General features: G+C 40.1%; 2 protein-coding genes across 4 annotated transcripts in view; one reads left to right on the forward strand and one right to left on the reverse strand.

Moving 5' to 3' along the window:
* Positions 1-553: 553 nt before the first annotated feature.
* ap5z1 (adaptor related protein complex 5 subunit zeta 1) lies at positions 554-22604 on the reverse strand. Of its 2 annotated transcripts, XM_061974000.2 has the most exons (18): positions 22495-22604; positions 22189-22326; positions 21833-22013; positions 17088-17238; positions 16889-17001; positions 16650-16821; positions 16440-16487; positions 14685-14825; positions 14534-14571; positions 13939-14101; positions 9680-9858; positions 9442-9584; positions 8676-8794; positions 8444-8571; positions 5850-5947; positions 5632-5764; positions 960-1174; positions 554-888 (listed from the first exon to the last, which is right to left on the reverse strand). In XM_061974000.2, exons 1-18 carry the CDS (start codon positions 22533-22535, stop codon positions 585-587), a joined length of 2505 nt encoding a protein of 834 aa, XP_061829984.2. In that variant the 5' UTR covers positions 22536-22604; the 3' UTR covers positions 554-584. The 2 variants fall into 2 exon arrangements, with proteins under 2 accessions (XP_061829984.2, XP_061829983.2); XM_061973999.2 differs by lacking the exon at positions 16440-16487.
* The window catches only part of card11 (caspase recruitment domain family, member 11), a 112004-nt gene continuing 110555 nt past the window's right edge, over positions 21863-23311 (forward strand). For both annotated transcript variants that reach the window (XM_061973996.2, XM_061973998.2), the window contains exon 1: positions 21863-22000. The gene's annotated coding sequence lies outside the window, so the exon portion shown is untranslated. The remainder of the gene's footprint in view (positions 22001-23311) is intronic.

Genomic DNA, 23311 nt, shown 5'->3' on the forward strand with positions numbered 1-23311 from the left:
TAGTACTTTATTGATTCCTTCAAGAAAAAAATTACGTTTTCAATAAGCCATCAGTATATATTCCAATAACAATGTGCCAAAACGTATAGCAATATTTTGAACTTTAGCTCATTTTGAATCGCTGAACAACATATCAAAATGCCCAGGTGGGCCTACAAGCAAGTTTGTCGCTTGAACAAAACTATAAGATTGAAAGAAGCACGCAATTAAAATCAGTGAATTAATTATGAAGATCAAGTGCAATCCAATTATGGTAAAAATGAGAAAGAGCAGGTTGTGATTTTAATTAATCATTCATGTCACAAAACATTTTGTGTTTTAAAAGACGAGGTAATGTTCCTGAGAAGTTGTAATCTGTATGGAGTATGAAATGTTTTGCTCAAAGCTGTATGCACTTTCTATTAAATGTTATACAACTTATTTTCTTACTGGCCATAGTTTGACTGTGCTGGAGACTGTACTTTTTTCAGATCTATTTTGTACATTTTTATTTCTGATAAATCACATGAATAAAGAACAGATAATATATTACAGTAATTAATGCGTGTCTTTTGTGATTGGTGGCATGTATTTCCAAAACCAGATTATGTGCCTGTGTGTGCTGATGGAGAAGCAGGTGTGTGTTGTGCATGTGATGCGTGTGCCTGCGTGAGTCTGGTGAGCGTTCGCAGTTGCAGTGGCATGGCAACGTTAGTGTCTCGGTGCCACTGGGGCGTGGCGACGTGCGGCGGCGGGTTCAGGACACTTTGAGCCACACCGGGCATCTTCAGCAGCGACCACAACTCCTCCCCAAGAGTTACTATGGAAACAAGGTCCTCTTCGTCAGCGCACCAGGAAACGGACCCACTTCTGGATACGTTTCTCATCTTGGAGAGGAAGAGCGACACCCTACAAACGACACATAGATTAGCGATGGCTGCACAAAGTAAACTGAAAGTAAAAGTACTTCTCTCAGCCACCTGGGGATCAAGTCATGTGATCGTGACGCCAGCTTAGCGAGGGCGTTCATTAGGGTGGTGATGACCCGAGGGGCGGGGCAGCCTGTTCCTGGGGGCGGGGCAGATGACGTGATCTCAAACAGCACTGCTTCGAGCGCCTCAAAACAGGAAGTGATGAGCTTTACGGAGCAACGAGAGTCATACGACACAGACAGATACTCTCCGAGCGCCCACACCTACAAGACAGATGCATTTGAGAGGGGATAAAAACATTATGGTTTTGTACTGAACCTAAAATACACAACATAGTCTAGTTGGCTGTTACACCTACAGGAAGTGAAAATGAAAGAAGATGGCTTTCACTTTTCTGGGAAGATTTTTTACAATATGGGGATGGATCCTCTAGCTCAGTTGTGCCCAAACTGCGGCCCGCAAGACGTCACGAGTTTAATAAGGAATCTAAACTGCAGGGTGCCAACAGCTTCATTTGAAATTGCTAAAAGCATAATTGCTACAAATCTGTTGCCACCCTGTGGTTAATGTGAGATTATCAGCTCAAACTGCAACCAAACACAGAAAGTCAACACACATGGTCACACATAACACATTCTGCTCACTGAACTTTGTGGATATTATAAAAAAATGTCCAAACACTATACTTTATGTATTATTCAAAATTACACACATTTAAAGCCACTACGATACACAATGCGAAAAATGCTAAATACTCCCCAGACTTAAACATGTTTGTCGCATTTTAGCTGTTTGATATTCCTGATTTATTACAAAACTTGAAGGAGGTTGTGATGGAAGCAAACAAGGTAGGAGTTCAACTTTCACATACTATATAATATCCAATTACATTAATTCAATACCATTATATTGATATAACATGTGTATACATATATAAATACACTATATTGCCAAAAGTATTTGGCCACCTGCCTTGACTCACATATGAACTTGAAGTGCCATCATATTCCTAACCCATAGGGTTCAATATGATGTCGGTCCACCTTTTGCAGCTATTACAGCTTCAACTCTTCTGGGAAGGCTGTCCACAAGGTTGCGGAGTGTGTTAATTGGAATTTTCGACCATTCTTTTAAAAGCGCATTGGTGAGGTCACACACTGATGTTGGTCGAGAAGGCCTGGCTCTCAGACTCCATCCTAATTCATCACAAAGGTGTTCTATCGGGTTCAGGTCAGGACTCTGTGCAGGCCAGACCAGTTCATCCACACCAGACTCTGTCATCCATGTCTTTATGGATGACAGTCATGTTGGAAGAGGAAGGGGCCTGCTCCAAAGTGTTCCCACAAAGTTGGGAGCATGGAATTGTCCAAAATAATTTGGTATCCTGGAGCATTCAAAGTTCTTTTTACTGGATCTAAGGGGCCAAGCCCAACTCCTGAAAAACAACCCCACACCATAATTCCACCTCCACCAAATTTCCCACTCGGCACAATGCAGTCCGAAATGTACCGTTCTCCTGGCAACCTCCAAACCCAGACTCGTCCATCAGATTGCCAGATGGAAAAGCGTGATTCATCACTCCACTGCTCTAGAGTCCAGTGGCGACATGCTTTACACCACTGCATCCGACGCTTTCCAAAGGACTTGGTGATGTATGGCTTAGATGCAGCTGCCATGGAAACCCATTCCATGAAGCTCTCTGCATACTGTACGTGGACTAATTGGAAGGTCACAAGAAGTTTGGAGCTCTGTAGCAACCGACTGTGCAGAAAGTCTTTGCACTATGCACTTCAGCATCTGCTGACCCCTCTCTGTCAGTTTACGTGGCCTACCACTTGGTGGCTGAGTTGCTGTTGTTCCCGAACTCCTCAATTTTCTTAAAATAAAGCCGACAGTTGACTTTGGAATATTGAGGAGCGAGGAAATTTCACAACTGGATTTGTTGCACAGGTTTAAATATATATATATATATATATATATATATATATATATATATATATACATACATATATATACAAACCCCGTTTCCATATGAGTTGGGAAATTGTGTTAGATGTAAATATAAACGGAATACAATGATTTGCAAATCATTTTCAACCCATATTCAGTTGAATACGCTACAAAGGCAAGATATGTGATGTTCAAACTGATAAACTTTTTTTTTTTTTGCAAATAATCATAAACTTTAGAATTTGATGCCAGCAACACGTAACAAAGAAGTTGGGAAAGGTGGCAATAAATACTGATAAAGTTGAGGAATGCTCATCAAACACTTATTTGGACCATCCCACAGGTGAACAGGCAAATTGGGAACAGGTGGGTGCCATGATTGGGTATAAAAGTAGATTCCATGAAATGCTCAGTCATTCACAAACAAGGATGGGGCGAGGGTCACCACTTTGTCAACAAATGCGTGAGCAAATTGTTGAACAATTTAAGAAAAACCTTTCTCAACCAGCTATTGCAAGGAATTTAGGGATTTCACCATCTATGGTCCGTAATATCATCAAAGGGTTCAGAGAATCTGGAGAAATCACTGCACGTAAGCAGATAAACCCGTGACCTTCGATCCCTCAGGCTGTACTGCATCAACAAGCGACATCAGTGTGTAAAGGATATCACCACATGGGCTCAGGAACACTTCAGAAACCCACTGTCAGTAACTACAGTTGGTCGCTACATCTGTAAGTGCAAGTTAAAACTCTCCTATGCAAGGCGAAAACCGTTTATCAACAACACCCAGAAACGCCGTCGGCTTCGCTGGGCCTGAGCTCATCTAAGATGGACTGATACAAAGTGGAAAAGTGTTCTGACGAGTCCACATTTTCAATTGTTTTTGGAAACTGTGGACATCGTGTCCTCCGGACCAAAGAGGAAAAGAACCATCCGGATTGTTATAGGCGCAAAGTTGAAAAGCCAGCATCTGTGATGGTATGGGGGTGCATTAGTGCCCAAGACATGGGTAACTTACACATCTGTGAAGGCGCCATTAATGCTGAAAGGTACATACAGGTTTTGGAGCAACATATGTTGCCACCCAAGCAACGTTTCCATGGACGCCCCTGCTTATTTCAGCAAGACAATGCCAAGCCACGTGTTACATCAATGTGGCTTCATAGTAAAAGAGTGCCGGTACTAAACTGGCCTGCCTGTAGTCCACACCTGTCTCCCATTGAAAATGTGTGGCGCATTATGAAGCCTAAAATACCACAACAGAGACCCCCGGACTGTTGAACAACTTAAGCTGTACATCAAGCAAGAATGGGAAAGAATTCCACCTGAGAAGCTTAAAAACGTGTCTCCTCAGTTCCCAAACGTTTACTGAGTGTTGTTAAAAGGAAAGGCCATGTAACACAGTGGTGAACATGCCCTTTCCCAACTACTTTGGCACGTGTTGCAGCCATGAAATTCTAAGTTAATTATTATTTGCAAAAAAAAATAACGTTTATGAGTTTGAACATCAAATATCTTGTCTTTGTAGCGCATTCAATTGAATATGGGTTGAAAAGGATTTGCAAATCATTGTATTCTGTTTATATTTACATCTAACACAATTTCCCAACTCATATGGAAACGGGGTTTGTATATATATATACATATAAATACACATATATATAAATATACACATATAAATACACATATATATATATATATATATATACATATATATATATATATATATATATACATATAAATACACATTATATATATACATATATATATATATATATATATATATACATATATATATATATATATATACACAGTTACATTACATGTAGTTGGCTTTTTTTTAGCCAAATGCGGCCCCAAAGTCAAAAGGTTTATACACCCCTCCTCTAGCTGTGGTGTATTTGGTGGGGTTAAGGTCAGGGCTTCTGTACATAAAAGGGACTCTCCCCAATCTGTTCCCACAAAATATCTCAACCTAAGAGCTGTCTCTGAACTAATTGTTATGCTTTGAGTATCAAGCATCCTCGCTATTAGTTGGCGTGGAAAATGTCACAGTAAACCCTGTAAGATCCGCCCAAAACATCTGGTCTTACTCGGTAGCATTAGATTATAGCTAGAGAGGGACATAACTTTGCTTTTCCAAAAATTGGAAGAAAGAAAGTGAGTGTGAAGGACAGTGCTGAGAAGAAGTGGATGATATTCATTGAATTAAAGAAACAACTCATCAATTTGGCAAAGCAGTTGGAGCGGGTGCACCATACCGAAGCCAAATGAGTCTAACGCCAGCCAAGGATGTTAAAATAATATTTAAACGGCAAAAGGTTTATTGATGAAAATATAGAGAAGCTGCTGATGGTGTGTTTGACAAAGAAGCAGCTGGCAGGAGATACTGTAGAAATTCATGGTTTACATTATTATTAAATTACTTCATAAAACTACTGTAATTGTGCTGATTTGGGGAGGCAAGCACCAATCAAATTGATTTTAATTAATTTAAATGGGAGATGTTTATTTGAGATACAAGCGTTTTGAAGTAAGAGCTCCGTCACAGAACCAACTAAGCTCACAGAACCAACTAAGCTAGTAAGTCCTACTGTAGTTCAAAATGGACTACTGGAAAAAGCCTGCTGGAGCCTATCGCAGAGGATTTTTTGGGTGAGAGGCGGGGTACACCCTTGGCTGGTCACCAGTCAATCACAGGGTCAAACCGTTATTGAGTAATGACCATACAGTCAAAAACTTGCATGATCCATTTCTTTCGGATTACCACGTGCGTGTAGATTTCTTCTTTGCTGTATACGTTGGAAGTGGCCCCTGCAAAATCCAGCAGCTCGTGGGATTGGTCCATGACCAGAGTAGGGTGGAGCTTACACAGCCTTAGCAGCTGGCGGCTGAACACCCTGCAGAGACAGCATGTTCACAGTGAACCTGAAACTTATTTTGCGCTTAGTTTTTTGATGGTGTGTCTGTGTGTGTGAGATATACCTGTGTATCTCTATGATGTACTTAGGGATGTTGAGAAGGAGGCTGCTTCTCTCCAGCAGGACCAGGATCACTTGGCCTAAAAGTGCTTTATCAGCCACCTAAAACGAAAACCCATTAGTGATAATATTAAAGTGATCTGACATGTAAACATCCAAATTAGAACCTTAATATTGAATGTATTTCCGAGAACAGAGTAAGAGTTTAGGGCACGGGTGTCCCAATTTTTTACAGAAAAATAGAGGATCCTGAGCCACTTCGATACATTTTGTAAATTAAAGATACTAAAATCATTACAATGTAGGTCAATCAAAGAATGCTAAACATTCTGAGAAAAATATCCACATCTTAGCGTTGTCTTGTATGTGGTAACAAAGCAAATTAGTGTAATATCTAATTTTACACACAAGATATTTAAAAAATATATTTGTATATTCTTTAGTAATAATATGACGGTATTATTCCGCCAACTAAATTATTTTTAAGTGCATTAGCACACTTAAAAACTTGGCACATCTTGCAAGAAATGTGTACTCATGTTTATCGTGACAGGACGCATGGATATCATCAAAGACTTTGTATAGTGAAACACAAAGGTCGTCGGCAATTTTGGCTTTCAGGTCCCATTTTGGGGAATTTGGGCCAACATTTAGTACTTTACTTAGTTTTTTTGTGTAATGTTTTGATCCCAAACGTGTTTATTTTGTCTTAAGAATGTGTTATGACATGCACTTTGAAAACCCTGCATCAGTGGAAGCACAGCAGTTTGATAAAAACAAAACAAAAACAAAAACTGCTAGGCTAAGTTAAGTCACTATTCTCCTGTTTGTGCATAAGTGTTTTTTTTTTTTTTACACACTTGAAGTTATGCAGTTTTCTCCTATTTGTATTTTCTCATCCAGCCTTTGGACACTCCCACCCTGTGTATGGGACAGACATGTACTTAAGTCTGGAATAAATTACTACTATTAAATTACTACTGAGGCAAACTTTGCCATGACACTTTTTTATTAGCTGTGTGAAAATCATGAAACATGGTGTTTTCAGACTTGTGAATGTCATTGAAATCCATGAAAAAGACAACACTTTATGCTTGAAAAGGTTGTATCAGTCCAAGCGGGGCTTGTGTGTTGTCATGGTGATGTACACGCGCAACAGCATCTTCTTCCAACTGGATGTAACTCTGCAGATGAAACTTTGTTTACTTGTTATTATAACCCCCCTGATGTTATTTGTGATGTTATGTTTAGTACAAATATTTGTGATGCGTATGTTTGTGTGTTTTATGTGCGTGACAGCGAGGGGGAGCGTGACAGCGAGGGGGAGCGTGACAATATTTTCTATTAAACAGTCACATGGCTTCCATGTCCAGACAAAAGTGTTCTATGTATTGAAAGTCTGTTAGTCCATGTAGGATGCCCACACATGGCCGATAATCTAATCCTTCGGCTGTGGGCGCACTCTTAATCTCTTCCACTCAAGCAGACAAGACAAAGATGTGCATTTTGATTTTTGATTGGTAATTTAGAGTGATATTATGGTCATATTATCATCATCTCAATGGATGTTTCTAGGTGTCTCCAATTGAAGTGATCAGTTTTCTGAAATTCTCTTATTTATTTACACATGGTGGAAACTGCATATGAATTTCAAGTGCAATGTAATGTTTCACTATCTCGGCATGCTGGAATTATTACAGGCAATGAAGCGCGTAAGGGGCAAACGTACTTAAATCGATGAGGGAATACGCGTAAACCTGTGTTTAATTGAGAACGCCCACATAAAGAGTTGCTCCACCCAGAGTGTGCATCTTGTGGCGCACAGTGACAGACTTAAAGGGGTCATATTTTTTTTCTACATTTAAAACATGTAATGGTGGTTCTTTGGTCAACATTTTGCATACATTTTGTTTTCAAGCTGCTTTTGGAACTATCTCTTCAGGATGCACCGTTTTTATTTACGTTCCTCCACTTTGATGGAGTCTTTTCCCCGTCAGCCATGTTGTAGTTTTAAGCGCTTCCGTATCAAGTCTATTGACAGATATAAGTTAGAACTATACGCTACTTTGTATTAGAAATGGCAACAGCTGAGGGGTCTGCCCCATTACAAGATAATAAAGAAAAATAAGGAACTTAGTGACTACAACTTCGGACTACAATGGTAGACCCCCGCAAGGCTCTTCGGGTAAACATCTGCTATATATGGAGATATCAGTTGACGTAACGCATCACTAGCTACTCAAATTCCAAACAGCTCTTTTGGAGGAGATATGAAAGAACGCAAGATTGTTTTATAAATATCTCCGCCATGCTTCCATGGTTTGATTTCAAATGTTTGGGATGTATGGGGATCCTAAATACTTTAAGTTTAGGGGGAACATGCTGCACTGCTAGAATCCACACAATTGTGCAGTTTCTTTCACTTAAGTACATGAGAGAATAGAGCGCTAGGACAGTAATGCCAAAGGCACATAATCTGGGGAGAACAGAAAAAGCCACAAAATATACGTTTTTAAGGGTGTAGGTGTATTATATTTTTTGAGGGAAAGATCATCGTGCCACATTTGAAAAACTCCCTAAACTGGAACATTTCCTTACCGTAATGATGGTGTTGAAGAAAATGTGCAACAAAATAGGGACAGTCTGGGCACACTGAACGACTCTCGGCCAATTAGCAGCCTCGGACAGCAGCTCGAGAAGAGTGTTAAGTCGGTCAATTGTGTCACCTGTACAAAAAGACACCAATACAGTTGTGTTGGCGATGCATTATCATTCCTGATCACACTACTGTATTCGTCATTGTACAAAAATCAGCCTGCTGTAGGGTTACCTGAACCTGCTTCTCCTCGAAGTAGAAAGAGGAACAGCCCTCGGAAAGACGGATTCCGGAATGCATCCATTGATGCGAGGCTGCGCCCTCCTGATTCGGAAATGGGCAGACACATAGATCTGCACACAAAGTTGACACAATGTCCATATTTCTAACAACTAGCTGTTACTAATGTGCAGTGTTGGGTTAGTTACTGAAAACCAGTAACTAGTTACAGTTACTAGTTACTTTATTTCAAAAGTAACTCAGTTACTAACTCAGTTACATGTTGCTTTTGTAGCTGTTTCAGCAGATTTGAATTGCTGTTTTGGGCAATAAATGGGATCTTTGATCCAAGACACAACTTACATTTAACTAAAATGTTCTTTTCTTTATGCTCAACAAAAGAAAAGTAGTGAGAATATCTCCATGTTAAGAAACTCGACTCCGGCTCCGCCATGATGTCTTGTTAGTAAACACAGAGACGCCCCCCCCCCCCACGCCCCACACCCACCCACACAGAGCGCGCCTATTCTCTTCCTTGTGACACAGGAAGAATCAGAGGGACGACACCGCAGCTCTTCAATAAAACACACTCAGGTCTTCTCAGTTTCTAGCCGATACTATATAAAAAAACAACACAGTAACGCATCATGTAGTAACGGTAACTGAGTTACTGAATATAAAAAATAACGCGTTAGACTACTAGTTACTGCCGAAAATAACGGCGTTACACTAACGCGTTATACGCGTTAGTCCCAACACTGCTAATGTGCCATATGTTCACCTGAGCTGCAAAAGCAGAGTAGCAGAGAGACAGGGAAGGTCCAGCAAAGTGTGAAGCAGCTCCAAAGCAGTTCCAGATGTCACCAGAGAGGGCAGAAGATCAACAAAGTCATCAACCACTGCAGGGCTGTCCCACGCCAAGAACTGTAGTCACAGACACACCACAATAAATGCCGTCAAATAATCATGAATCCACAACACATTAGATAATAAAAAGCAGCATTTTCTCTGCTTTTCACCTTGAGCAGGTTTGGGAAATGTCGCGTGTACTGGGGAACTTGGAGCTGCAAACTCTCGAGGTTTAGTCGGAGGAAACGCAGAAGCTCGTGTGCCAGGAATGGGTCGTTGAAGAGCTCGGCGGGAAAGCGACCAAACACCAGTCTCCACATGGCCTCACAGTCTACCGCAGCCATTTCACCTAAATAGTACAAGAAAAAGAAGCTTATTCATTATTGCGCTCATTATATGTGGTTTTAACAAAGATAAACAACTGTCATTTAACACAAGTGACTATGTGTTGAAACCAGGTTACACAGTGGTACTTTGTTTTGTTTTGCAAGGTCCGACGGAAAACAAAGCAACTTTTTAGTCTACCAGACACCCACAAATATGAACACAAAATACATTTAACACAACATAGTTATAGTTCAACAAAAATGGAACAATGTGAAATACATATAAATGACATATAAAATAGATAAACATTTAACATCCCTTTTATCTTTATTTTATGACAGTGTCTACAATATTAAGTAATACACAACATTCATTGACTAACACCAATAAGTTATTACATATACATTTTTTTCCAACACCTTCCCTTCTTTCAAACAGAAAGTGAACTTAATGTGAACATGTACAATTATGGTGTGAAAGAACTATTAGTAAAAGACACGGAGAAGGGGTAGGATTAAATATAAGCTTTGTTTCGTCCTACTCCTTTTCAGATATGTTGAAATGTGCAAATGTAACCACACAGTGTTCTTTAATGTAACTTGTTAAAAACATGTCTGAAACAAATAAATCCATCCATCCATCCATCCATCTTCTTCCGCTTATCCGAGGTCGGGTCGCGGGGGCAGCAGCTTAAGCAGGGAAGCCCAGACTTCCCTCTCCCCAGCCACTTCGTCCAGCTCTTCCTGTGGGACCCCGAGGCGTTCCCAGGCCAGCCGAGAGACATAGTCTTCCCAACGTGTCCTGGGTCTTCCCCGCGGCCTCCTACCGGTGGGACGTGCCCTAAACACCTCCCTAGGGAGGCGTTCGGGTGGCAACCTGACCAGATGCTCGAACCACCTCATCTGGCTCCTCTCGATGTGGAGGAGCAGCGGCTTTACTTTGAGCTCCTCCCGGATGGCAGAGCTTCTCACCCTATCTCTAAGGGAGAGCCCCGCCACCCGGCGGAGGAAACTCATTTCGGCCGCTTGTACCCGTGATCTTGTCCTTTCGGTCATAACCCAAAGCTCATGACCATAGGTGAGGATGGGAACGTAGATCGACCGGTAAATTGAGAGCTTTGCCTTCCGGCTCAGCTCCTTCTTCACCACAACGGATCGATACAGCGTCCGCATTACTGAAGACGCCGCACCGATCCGCCTGTCGATCTCACGATCCACTCTTCCCCCACTCGTGAACAAGACTCAGAGGTACTTGAACTCCTCCACTTGGGGCAAGATCTCCTCCCCAACCCGGAGATGGCACTCCACCCTTTTCCGGGCGAGAACCATGGACTCGGACTTGGAGGTGCTGATTCTCATCCCAGTCGCTTCACACTCAGTTGCGAACCGATCCAGTGAGAGCTGAAGATCCTGGCCAGATGAAGCCATCAGGACCACATCATCTGCAAAAAGCAGAGACCTAATCCTGCAGCCACCAAACCAGATCCCCTCAACGCCTTGACTGCGCCTAGAAATTCTGTCCATAAAAGTTATGAACAGAATCGGTGATAAAGGGCAGCCTTGGCGGAGTCCAACCCTCACTGGAAACGTGTCCGACTTACTACCGGCAATGCGGACCAAGCTCTGGCACTGATCATACAGGGAGCGGACTGCCACAATCAGACAGTCCGATACCCCGTACTCTCTGAGCACTCCCCACAGGACTTCCCGAGGGACACGGTCGAATGCCTTCTCCAAGTCCACAAAACACATGTAGACTGGTTGGGCAAACTCCCATGCACCCTCAAGGACCCTGCCGAGAGTATAGAGCTGGTCCACAGTTCCACGACCAGGACGAAAACCACACTGTTCCTCCTGAATCCGAGGTTCGACTATCCGGCGTAGCCTCCTCTCCAGTACACCTGAATAGACCTTACCGGGAAGGCTGAGGAGTGTGATCCCACGATAGTTAGAACACACCCTCCGGTTCCCCTTCTTAAAGAGAGGAACCACCACCCCGGTCTGCCAATCCAGAGGTACCGCCCCCGATGTCCACGCGATGCTGCAGAGTCTTGTCAACCAAGACAGCCCCACAGCATCCAGAGCCTTAAGGAACTCCGGGCGGATCTCATCTACCCCCGGGGCCTTGCCACCGAGGAGTTTTTTAACTACCTCAGCAACCTCAGCCCCAGAAATAGGAGAGCCCACCACAGACTCCAAATAAATCAAAACCATAAATATTATTGACGACAGTTGTTAACAAAAACGGCGATGAGCAGAAAGGAAGTTATTTCTTGAATTCATTAGTGTTTCTCACCTTGTTCATCAAAGTGCTGGCTAGGGTTGCGCAATATGAATAATATACATTTGGTCGACGATAGAAATTGTAATACTATCGTCATATCGTAATAATGCATATTGAATGTTGGCAAGCGAACACAAGGCGTACTCAATGCAATGTGATAGGTGTGCACAAAAAAATCTATTCACATCTAAATCACGATTCTTATTCACCCAATTCTAAATCGATTCATAATTTTCAAATATCAATTCAAACAAAAAACATATATACATTTTTTTTGTATTAAAAATACATTAAAAAAAATATGTGTTAAGCAATTTCCATGCAACCCCAATGAGCTTGTCTAAACTGTAACCTGTTTATACAAGTTTTTATTACAATTATTATACCAAATAATACATTGCAAAAATCGGTTCGAATCGAGAATTGGGAGAATCGAGAGAATCGAGACGCTTCACCCCAGGAATCGATTTGAATTGTTAGCGTCCTCGCGAGGGACTAATGTCTCACCACAGCACAGCTTATTAATCACTGTTCCTTGGCTCTATGGCGGAAAATAAACGGTGTTCTTATCATTACCGCTGGAGAAATACAGGACAAGCAATAGCTAAACATGCTACACTACACACTGTAGGACGATACAAAAAATCGCAGGTAACTGCGAAGCTAGAGCTTTTCAATGTGAATGGGTGGGCAGATTGATACAATATCGACAGTAACGACATCAAGTATAGTGTCAGTATATGGTCAATACTACATTGTTTAGTAAATGGCTTTTTTTATTATTATCACAAAATAATTTTTTTGCATTATTTTTTGTTTACAAATTCATGAAAAAAGAGCCAATAGTAGTTTTTGCGTTTGTTTAGTTATTTTACACTATAGACTATTATAAATGTATCTAATGAAAGGGACTAAGTAAATAATTTCAATATTAATTAATGCTGTCAGACAGTTTTGATCAAAATTGTAATCATTTAACGAGCCTGAACATTTTAAGTACAAACATTGGGAAGACCAATTCTGCCCCTGTAACTACTTGGTGTTGAATCAATACTATTCAATATATTAATATTAATACAAAAGTTTGTAGTACCGGTATTACCCAAAACTAATGTAAAGAAGAATAAGTGCTTAATACATTTGACCAAAAACTAACAAGCTATGAACAGTAAATCGACAAGAAGACTATTAATAAAAGCTTTCAGGAAAATAATTCAAATGACGCAATATGTTACTCCATATAGTGTGAATGATTGTATGTCTATATATGTCCTGCGGGTGGCTGGCGACCAGTCTGGGGTGTACCAGCTGGGATAGGCTCCAGCTAACCTGCGACCCCAGTGAGGATAAGCAGTATAGAAAATAGATGGATGTTACTGCATATATCAGCATAAGCATAAGCTTTGAACCTGTTTTGAAATGGTTCTATTATCATTTATATGCCAAATAATATATCAAAATATATATTGTTATTGCAAAAAGCTCCAATATATATATATTGTATCCCATATTGCCAATCCCAAGTGCTGGCACTTGCAACTTTCTTTGGCCTCATGGTTGCTTATTTTGTAGTCACAAAAAAACAAAACAGCAACTAAGTCACCATCATCGCGTGGGAATCTTTGTTTGGGCCAACAAAATAATATACATTGAGTTTAAAATTTAATTATATGGAAAGTGGGGGGTGCAAAAATCAAAGTGCCACTGAGTTACTTAGAACCACTGACACTGTGGGAAAGGTGTGTATTAGCCAAGGCTGTAAGTCATCCGTCCGACAACTGGCATGTGCCGATATCATTTTAACGTTACGCTTACCTACCATGATTAAGGTAGAACTGCGCAACGGGCAGCAAGACCCTGGCAAATGACAAGTCTGAGCTGAGACGACCGAAGAGCGCCTTAATGCACGGGAACGCTCGGTAGACCATGGAGGCATCCTCTACACACACACAGTCCAGGATACACACCGCCTCTATCAGACACTGAGGAAAATATACGAACACAATGAATTATAAAAAATATGTTGTAACCCAACAAGCAAGAAAAGACTTGGTGTACTGTAGCTTTAGCTTTTTTAGGGACAGTTTAGTGAATACATCACTCACATTTTACTAACCATTTTTATTACTGTACATCTTCTCAAGGGACAATACTAATATTGGGTTGAGTAATTTTCAGTGGTGAATTGTTACTGCTCTACCAGCTGTACACTGACTACTCGGTTACATCCAGCTTGAGTTTTTGTCGTATTGTCCCTGAAATTAAAACGGTTGCAGAAATGTGAAGGGTGTACTTACTATTGTGAGATACTATATATAAGCTTGTCTTGTTTAGACAATTGTTGTTAGTGCCAAAGATTAGTTTCTCACATAACCCTAGATGTGTGAGTGAAATAGAAAGAAACTTGAGCTCACAGCTTTCTGGAGATCTGTATCTGTCCTTTTCTGGGCTTCTGAGACAAAGAAACAAATACCACATTACAGTTGTTCATACATAACACAATTTACATTAGCGGCTATATAGCAGCAACAGAACACGACTATACACTAGTAAAAATTGACATACTGCGATCGCACTGTTCAATGAGGCGCTGGCAATACTGGAAAGCCTTTTCCCTTAGACGCTCCTTCGGAGGCAGCAAGCGGCTGGAGGAGGAAGTGGCGGAAACCATGGAAACCACAGATCCGTCGATCTCCGACCTATCATCTGCAACATCGCAGGTCAAAACTTCAGACTTGATTCAAAAGATGCAACAATGCGTCATCGGTGAACATCTGCATTGGAATTAGGAAGTGTGATTGGAAGAGAAATGTTTGTATTGTATCAAGGGAAATTATTAGATTTATCTAACTTCAGGGAAATTGCAAATGATTATAAACAAAAAGAAGCTGTTTTTTTTTACAATATGATGCTGAGAGTTGAGATATAAAAAGACATGTTGATGGATATTTTAATGCATTTTGAAAGATAGCTTAGCAATCAACAAATTAACTGGGAGAAAAAATAAAGGGGAACTGCACTTTTTGGGGGGGGGGGATTTTTCCCAAAATCCCTATTTGAGACAAGAACATTCTCTTTTCTGTGGGTTCCAAATAATGGAAAACTGCTGGCAAGAAGCGGCTTACAAAGCAGGTAATGGGGATTGACCTACTTTGCCTATAAAGCCCTCTAAAAACACCCCAAAACGTTTCATATAGATGCTGTAAATATGAATGTAATTAAACAGGCACATTTATGGTATTTACAGCATTTTCGTCATTTCAAACATTACAGTAACTTTGTTCCTGTGCGCATGGATTTTACAGGGCGCATAGCAACGAATGCTACTCTTAACAACAACACCACTGAGCGTGTGTTCTGTTTGATGTGCAGACTTTTTGAGAGACAACAACGACTACCGGTATTTTACTATAGTATTAGTGGCCCCTAAACATGAACAAACCCATATCAATCAATCAATCAATTAACGTTTATTTACATAGCCCTAAATCACGAGTGTCTCAAAGGGCTGCACAAGCCACAACGACATCCTTGGCTCAGATCCCACATCAGGGCAAGATGTGGTTTCAACCAAACTTTTTTCCACCTACCCAAAAATCAACTGGAAAAGATGCCCCAGGACCATGGAGTTAGTTACTATGACACATGGAGCACATGGTGCTTGATATCACAGCTACATACAGTCAACACAGACAAGCTAGCTCTGTACTAACAAATAATACTTTACAGATAAATTGTTTGTCTGTTCATATTACTTCATTGGATAGTTCTTGGTTTTCAGTCAGTACAGATTGTTGTCAGATCGCATTGAATTGTTAGTGAGGCGCTGTGTCACTAAACCACAAAAGTAGTTAGTCTGTGTTAGCTTCTACAATAACAATGTCGCTATAACTTAGTTAATAAACAGGTCACGACATGTAGATGGAGCGTTGTTTGATGTTATTTTAGAGGGCTTTATAGGTGGAATCAATGACTTATTAGTCGCCTCTGGCCAGCAGTTTTTCACTGTTTAGAGCGCACAACAAAAACAAAGACATCTGTGTTCTTGTCTCACATTCTGAACGTTAAGTTATATTCCAAAAAAGTGCAGCTCCCCTTTAACATTAATAAGAATACTTCACATTAGAGATGTTAAAAAAGAAGAAAACATTAATAAAGATGTTCAATCCAAAACCACCTGAGAACAAAATGTTAATATTTTTGGTTAGCTCATGCTTTAAAGCGTGTTATTAAAATCATACAAAGTAAACTCGCTTTAGGCATTTTGAGTTGATTCAGCTTGGACATGCTTAGGTTGGGGCTGCAAAATTCCCTTCTTACCATTTGAAAGGGAATGAGAGAAGGAGAGACTTAGCTGTAACCTGTTTGCTGGGGATGATACAAACACAAAATGAAGTCATTTGTGTTTTTTTTCCTCAGTTTAAAAAGACATAAAGGTATGTCAAATCTAAAGGCCTTTTTCGTAAACCAGGGATCTTTATCCACAGTGGTCATTGAGCTGTGTGCTTTGATTAAATGGTGAGCTCATACCAATGTCCGGTATGGAGCCACTAGACACAGATTGGAAGGTGAGAAGCCAATGGCGCAGCACGGAAAAGGAGTAGACGTTCATCCACTGGTCTTCAGTGAAACCTTGACCTACACACAGCACGGTGAAGAAATCTCCTGACACCGTACCATCTAGCTCTGCGATTGGCAGCGGCTGATGGAACACATAAGGTATTATTTGATGAACTGCCTTTTCTAAATATGAAATAATGTCTGTGTACCTGTCGTGACCTGGATCCTGTGAAAAATCCTCCTGAGGAAGCACCGCTGCCTTGGGTGGTGCTTGCATATCGCAGCCAATCGACCAGCTTTTTACTAAGGAGGGTCACCTGATCTGTTGAGAGAAATTGCCACTCACACAAATGAACAAAATGTGCGTGATATCTTAGTAGACTTGCTAACAGTGCAGTGTATTGTTACCTTCAGTCAGGCATTGAGGGCTGTGTGTGAGGATGGTGTTGACAATTGGCAGGGTGCGCGTGGCTGAGTGATTCGGTCCATCTGATGGTCGGTTCTCCAGACTGCGCAGGAGCAAAGCGCAAAGAGATGACAGATTGTCTTGGGATCCAGCCTGCTTGGACCAGAATGTGGACAAACATTAACTCAATCTGGGAAATGAAATCTTCAACTAACTTCCATCCATCCATCCATTTTCTACCGCTTATTCCCTTTGGGGTCGCGGGGGGCGCTGGAGCCTATCTCAGCTACAATCGGGCGGAAGGCGGGGTACACCCTGGACAAGTCGCCACCTCATCGCAGGGCGATGAGGTGGCGACTAACTTTACCCAGATTTTATCCAGATTGCACATTTATTAAACGAATGATTACTACCAAGCATTTGACAGGAATAAAGTATTGATACCAAAATTTAAGTAGTCGATACCAAGACCAAAACATTTCTACGATTCTTGATACTTATTTAATATCACGATAAACATACAAAAGTGAACCAATGTAATTTGAAGTACTTTATTGCAGCGTTTCAAAGTGTCAAGTATTTAAGACCACTGTGCATCAACATATATTTTCAAAGAATTTAAATTGCAGTAGAAGCTGCAGAGAGGTATCTATACATTAAAAGAAACAACAACAGTGTTCTATAACCAACCGGTATATCAAAACAAATAATATTGTGCATATCAATATGCTCATAAATTACAACAATAGTCAACTTTTTGACATTCTAAAATGAGCAGCAGTGGCATGGAGCCTTTAAATACATAAAATGAAACAATATGTTGTCAATATTTTTCAATATGGTGAAAGTGTGACATTATCATGTAATTTGTAATGAAATAGGTTAATACAAAGAATAGAACAAATATTTATACACACGTTTGCGTTTTTATTTTGTATTAGTATACACATTTTAAACTTTTCTCAGTATGTTGTACTTTTTTGCTCAATTGTTTCATTTTTTCTGGGTTTTTTGGTTGTTTATATTATTTCTACAATGTTCCAATATTGTTGTGTCATTTGGGTAAAAAAAGAGATTGTTGAGCCAATACCCCCTTGTTATGTTGGTTTGATATATATATATATATATATATATATATATATATATATATATATAAATACATACACACATACATATATATACACACATACATATATATACACACATACATATACAAACCCCGTTTCCATATGAGTTGGGAAATTGTGTTAGATGTAAATATAAACGGAATACAATGATTTGCAAATCATTTTCAACCCATATTCAGTTGAATACGCTACAAAGACAACATATTTGATGTTCAAACTGATAAACATTTTTTTTTTGCAAATAATCATTAACTTTAGAATTTGATGCCAGCAACTCGTGACAAAGAAGTTGGGAAAGGTGGCAATAAATACTGATAAAGTTGAGGAATGCTCATCAAACACTTATTTGGAACATTCCACAGGTGTGCAGGCTAATTGGGAACAGGTGGCTGCCATGATTTGGTATAAAAACAGCGTCCCAAAAAATGCTCAGTCTTTCACAAGAAAGGATGGGGTGAGGTACACCCCTTTGTCCACAACTGTGTGAGCAAATAGTCAAACAGTTTAAGAACAACGTTTCTCAAAGTGCAATTGCAAGAAATTTAGGGATTTCAACATCTACGGTCCATAATATCATCAAAAGGTTCAGAGAATCTGGAGAAATCACTCCACGTAAGCGGCATGGCCGGAAACCAACATTGAATGACCGTGACCTTCGATCCCTCAGACGGCACTGTATCAAAAACCGACATCAATCTCTAAAGGATATCCCCACATGGGCTCAGGAACACTTCAGAAAACCACTGTCACTAAATACAGTTGGTCGCTACATCTGTAAGTGCAAGTTAAAGCTCTACTATGCAAAGCGAAAGCCATTTATCAACAACCTCCAGAAACGCCGCCGGCCTCTCTGGGCCCGAGATCATCTAAGATGGACTGATGCAAAGTGGAAAAGTGTTCTGTGGTCTGACGAGTCCACATTCAAATTGTTTTTGGAAATATTTGACATCGTGTCATCCAGACCAAAGGGGAAGCGAACCATCCAGACTGTTATCGACGCAAAGTTCAAAAGCCAGCATCTGTGATGGTATGGGGATGCATTAGTGCCCAAGGCATAGGTAACTTACACATCTTTGAAGGCACCATTAATGCTGAAAGGTACATACAGGTTTTGGAACAACATATGTTGCCATCTAAGCGCCGTCCTTTTGATGGACGCCCCTGCTTATTTCAGCAAGACAATGCCAAGCCACATTCAGCGTGGCTTTGTACAAAAAGAGTGCGGGTACTTTCCTGTTTCCTGGCCCGCCTGCAGTCCAGACCTGTCTCCCATCGAAAACGTGTGGCACATTATGAAGCGTAAAATACAACAGCGGAGACCCCGGACTGTAGAACGACTGAAGCTCTACATAAAACAAGAATGGGAAAGAATTCCACTTTCAAAGCTTCAACAATTAGTTTCCTCAATTCCCAATCGTTTATTGAGTGTTGTTAAAAGAAAAGGTGATGTAACACAGTGGTGAACATGCCCTTTCCCAACTACTTTGGCACGTGTTGCAACCATGAAATTCTAAGTTAATTATTATTTGCAAAAAAAAAAGAAAGTTTATGAGTTTGAACATCAAATATCTTGTCTTTGTAGTGCATTCAATTGAATATGGGTTGAAAAGGATTTGCAAATCATTGTATTCCGTTTTTTTTTTACATCTAACACAATTTCCCAACTCATATGGAAACGGGGTTTGTATATATATACATACATACATACATACATATATATATATATATATATATATATATATATATATATATATATATATATATATATATATAGTATACATACATAAATAGAAATATACACACACATATATATATATATATATACACACACAAACACACACACACACACACACATACATATATATATGTATGTGTATATATATATATATATATATATATATATATATATATATATATATATACATACTAAGGGTGTAACGGTACGTGTATTTGTATTGAACCGTTTCGGTACGGGGGGTTCGGTTCGGTTCGGAGGTGTACCGAACGAGTTTCCACACGAACATATTAAGTAGCGCACTGTACCTGACGGACATAAGTAGCGTACCGCACGTTGTGTAAAAAATGCACACCGAGGCACAACACAGGGCATGCTGGTGTAACGCAGGTGTCAAATACATACATTTGCAGAGACTATTAGGCTCTTGCTCTCTATTACTCTTTGGTGACTAGGGAGAGCGAGCAGCTCTCCCTAGTCACGTGACCGCCGCAGTCCAATCAGCTGTGCTTATAAACCGTTAGCAGGAAGTGGCCAGTAGACAGATTGTATTTCTGCTCAAGGTAGGTTTTTAATCTCGTTTTCACCCGAAATATTGTGCTGATGGGATTCTATACTAAATGCCTATTTGTTAACTTTATAGAGCCGACTACCAGCGCCCGATTTTTTGTCATTAAGCTGTCTGTGACTGTAGATTCGGAGTTGGTGAGTCCATATTTATGAAAATATATTAGTCTTTCTTCCATTGTTTCATTGCAACAGTTATTGTGGCATATTTCTCAATCATCCATATACAAGGTCTATGACTTGAACCAATAACAACTATTGTGTATTGAATGTACTTTTGAATGTGTTTGATAATAAGCACGTTTAGTGTACTGACCGAATTGTATAGGTCCTATTTATGCTGCTAATGGTTATTTCAGCACTTTATTGCATATTGTGATTCTGACATGTATGTTGATTTATATTGTACAATATTGAGGAAAAAACTAGAACCTGTTCTGAATACTTTATAATACAATTAGTGTTATTTAATGAAGATATTTGATTTGTGTACACATTGATTTATAAGGATGGTCCTGGTTCTTACACAGGCCAGGCTTCTCTTAATGATGGCGAGCTAAGGAAAAAAAGCATCTAGTCCAAGGATCGTTCTTGGGAGATTCCAGCCAGGAACCCCACCACCTGTTCTGTCTGGGCTGGTAGGAGGCTCTCGAGCCAACCCTCTACACATTTTCACCCTTAACCGCAGCACATGGACTGTACTGCTTTACTCTCCAAAACCTTTCTCCAAGAACTGTATTATCTGAGCTGATATTTAAACAAGATCCAGAGACACTAAATAATTGAATTGGAACACACACAGAGCTATTTCTATTTTTGGGCAGAATTATTATAGTGTTCCCAAAGTTAAAAGGATAAAGCCATTGTTTACAAATTTGGTAAATAAATAACCCAAAAATTTATATTTTGTTGTTTTCTTACTGTACCGAAAATGAACCGAACCGTGACCTCTAAACCGAGGTACGTACCGAACCGAGATTTTTGTGTACCGTTACACCCTTAATATATACACATATTATAGTGTCTTCAAAGTGTGCCGTTTTTTACTGAAGTAGAGAATTTTGTCAAGGCTAGAACCAATTATTCGTGTTTACATGCATGGATTCTTATGGGGAACTCTACGTAACTATACAAACGTTTTGGTTTACAAACCATGTTCAGGAACAAATAAAGTTGGTAAATCCAGATTCCACTGTATTCGGTACTGACGTTACTGGAAAAAGCAGGCACCGATGTATTTTTGGAGTGTAGGTATTAACTTGGTATTGAAGTATTAATACTTTTGACCACCGTACAGCTGAATATTATATTAACGCACCTGAGCGAGCAGGAGGGAAGCGGTGTGGCAGTTCAGTTGACTGCTGATGTCCTGGCTGTAGTTGGCTTCCTGGCCAGCAGGGGGCAGCGTCTCCCTGAGCACAGCTGAGCTCAACACCTGAAGCTGCTCCACAGGTGAAGAAAGGAGCGACACAAGCCTGTTTTGAAGGTCTGTGGGCAACCTTTGGTTAATTATAAAAAAAAAGATGATTTATTTAGAGTAGAATCAGGGAGATGTAGTATTTCCGAAGAACAAGATAACATTTATGCAGAGCGGGTAAACATAAAAGCAAGAACTGTGTAGTGGGAAGGTTTAAAATACTGTATGTGGTCAATGTAGAGCAGTTTAACCCTTACGTTCTGGTATACTTTGTAGCAGAGAGAATGAGGTGCAGCCTTTGCAAAGAGTCAATAGTCTCATGGCCGAGCTCTTTTCCCTGGAGCAGCTTGATTAATCTGCTGTAAAACTTCTGCAGCTCAGGCTCCTGGATCCCCCTGGAAAAGGTGTCATGATAAACCATTTAAAAATTATGCCGCCCAGCATTGCTAGGATATTTTCTTTTAGCTTTAACAGCGACATTCGGCTACAAAATAGTCAATATAATTTATGTATTTACTAGTCGTATTGGATATATCTATGTTAAAATGTGGCCATATCCTTACCGTGCTTGTTTAATGAAACTTTCTGAGCCGTGGGAGTACATATTGACTACTACAGCCCAGCTAGGAAGCAGCTAACTGGAAAATAAACAGTGCAACCCGGAACCATGTCCAGACTGAAACTGCGTGACGCGTGTTAGTTCCGCAATAGGGAAGCACAGGGGGGTTATTAAAATACAAAAACAAACAAACTACTCGTCATTGAAATACAATAAAACCACAATAGAATAATGATATTTTCAGAAGTTTAATTTTTTGTGGTGGTCATGTCTTTTCACTTATTGACTCTTCAAAACAGCAAGTGTTTAATTTAACAGCAAAATAGCAAAACAAAACATCTAACATACAATTATAAAATAAGAACAATTAGAAAATACTATACTATTGAAATTAATGTAGTACTGTAACAAAGACATTGGAAGACACCTCTTAATAATCACAGAATAAATAATAATGAGGGTGTAATGACCAGTTGCTCTAATAGCTTTTTATGGTGTCCATCCATCCATTTTCTACCGCTTGTCCCGTTTTGGGGTCGCGGAGGGTGCTGGAGCCTATCTCAGCTGCATTCGGGCGGTAGGCGGGGTACACCCTGGACAAGTCGCCACCTCATCGCAGGCTTTTTATGGTGTATAGAATATATTTTTATTTTATTTTATTTACAAATGAAGTGTAATTCTGGTCGTCGTCGTCCCCTCCCGGACCAAGGGACAACGCGAATGCGCAGTTGGATCAAAAGAGACGTCAGAGACGCTTTGCTGAACCAAAAGTTGCTTTATTACAAGCGAGCGTCATTTAAACAGATCTGCAAATCTTAGTC

The sequence above is a fragment of the Nerophis lumbriciformis genome, linkage group LG22, assembly GCF_033978685.3.
Source record: "Nerophis lumbriciformis linkage group LG22, RoL_Nlum_v2.1, whole genome shotgun sequence".
In the NCBI taxonomy this organism is placed as follows: Eukaryota; Metazoa; Chordata; class Actinopteri; order Syngnathiformes; family Syngnathidae; genus Nerophis; species Nerophis lumbriciformis.

Coding starts and splice junctions, on each gene's coding strand:
- ap5z1 (XM_061974000.2), bottom strand. CDS start 22,535: ATGTACTCCCACGGCTCAGAAAGTTTCATTAAACAAGCACG. Junction 9,585..9,679: donor ATTTCCCAAACCTGCTCAAG/GTGAAAAGCAGA, acceptor CTGTGACTACAG/TTCTTGGCGTGGGACAGCCC. Junction 5,948..8,443: donor TCTTCAACACCATCATTACG/GTAAGGAAATGT, acceptor TTTTCGTTTTAG/GTGGCTGATAAAGCACTTTT.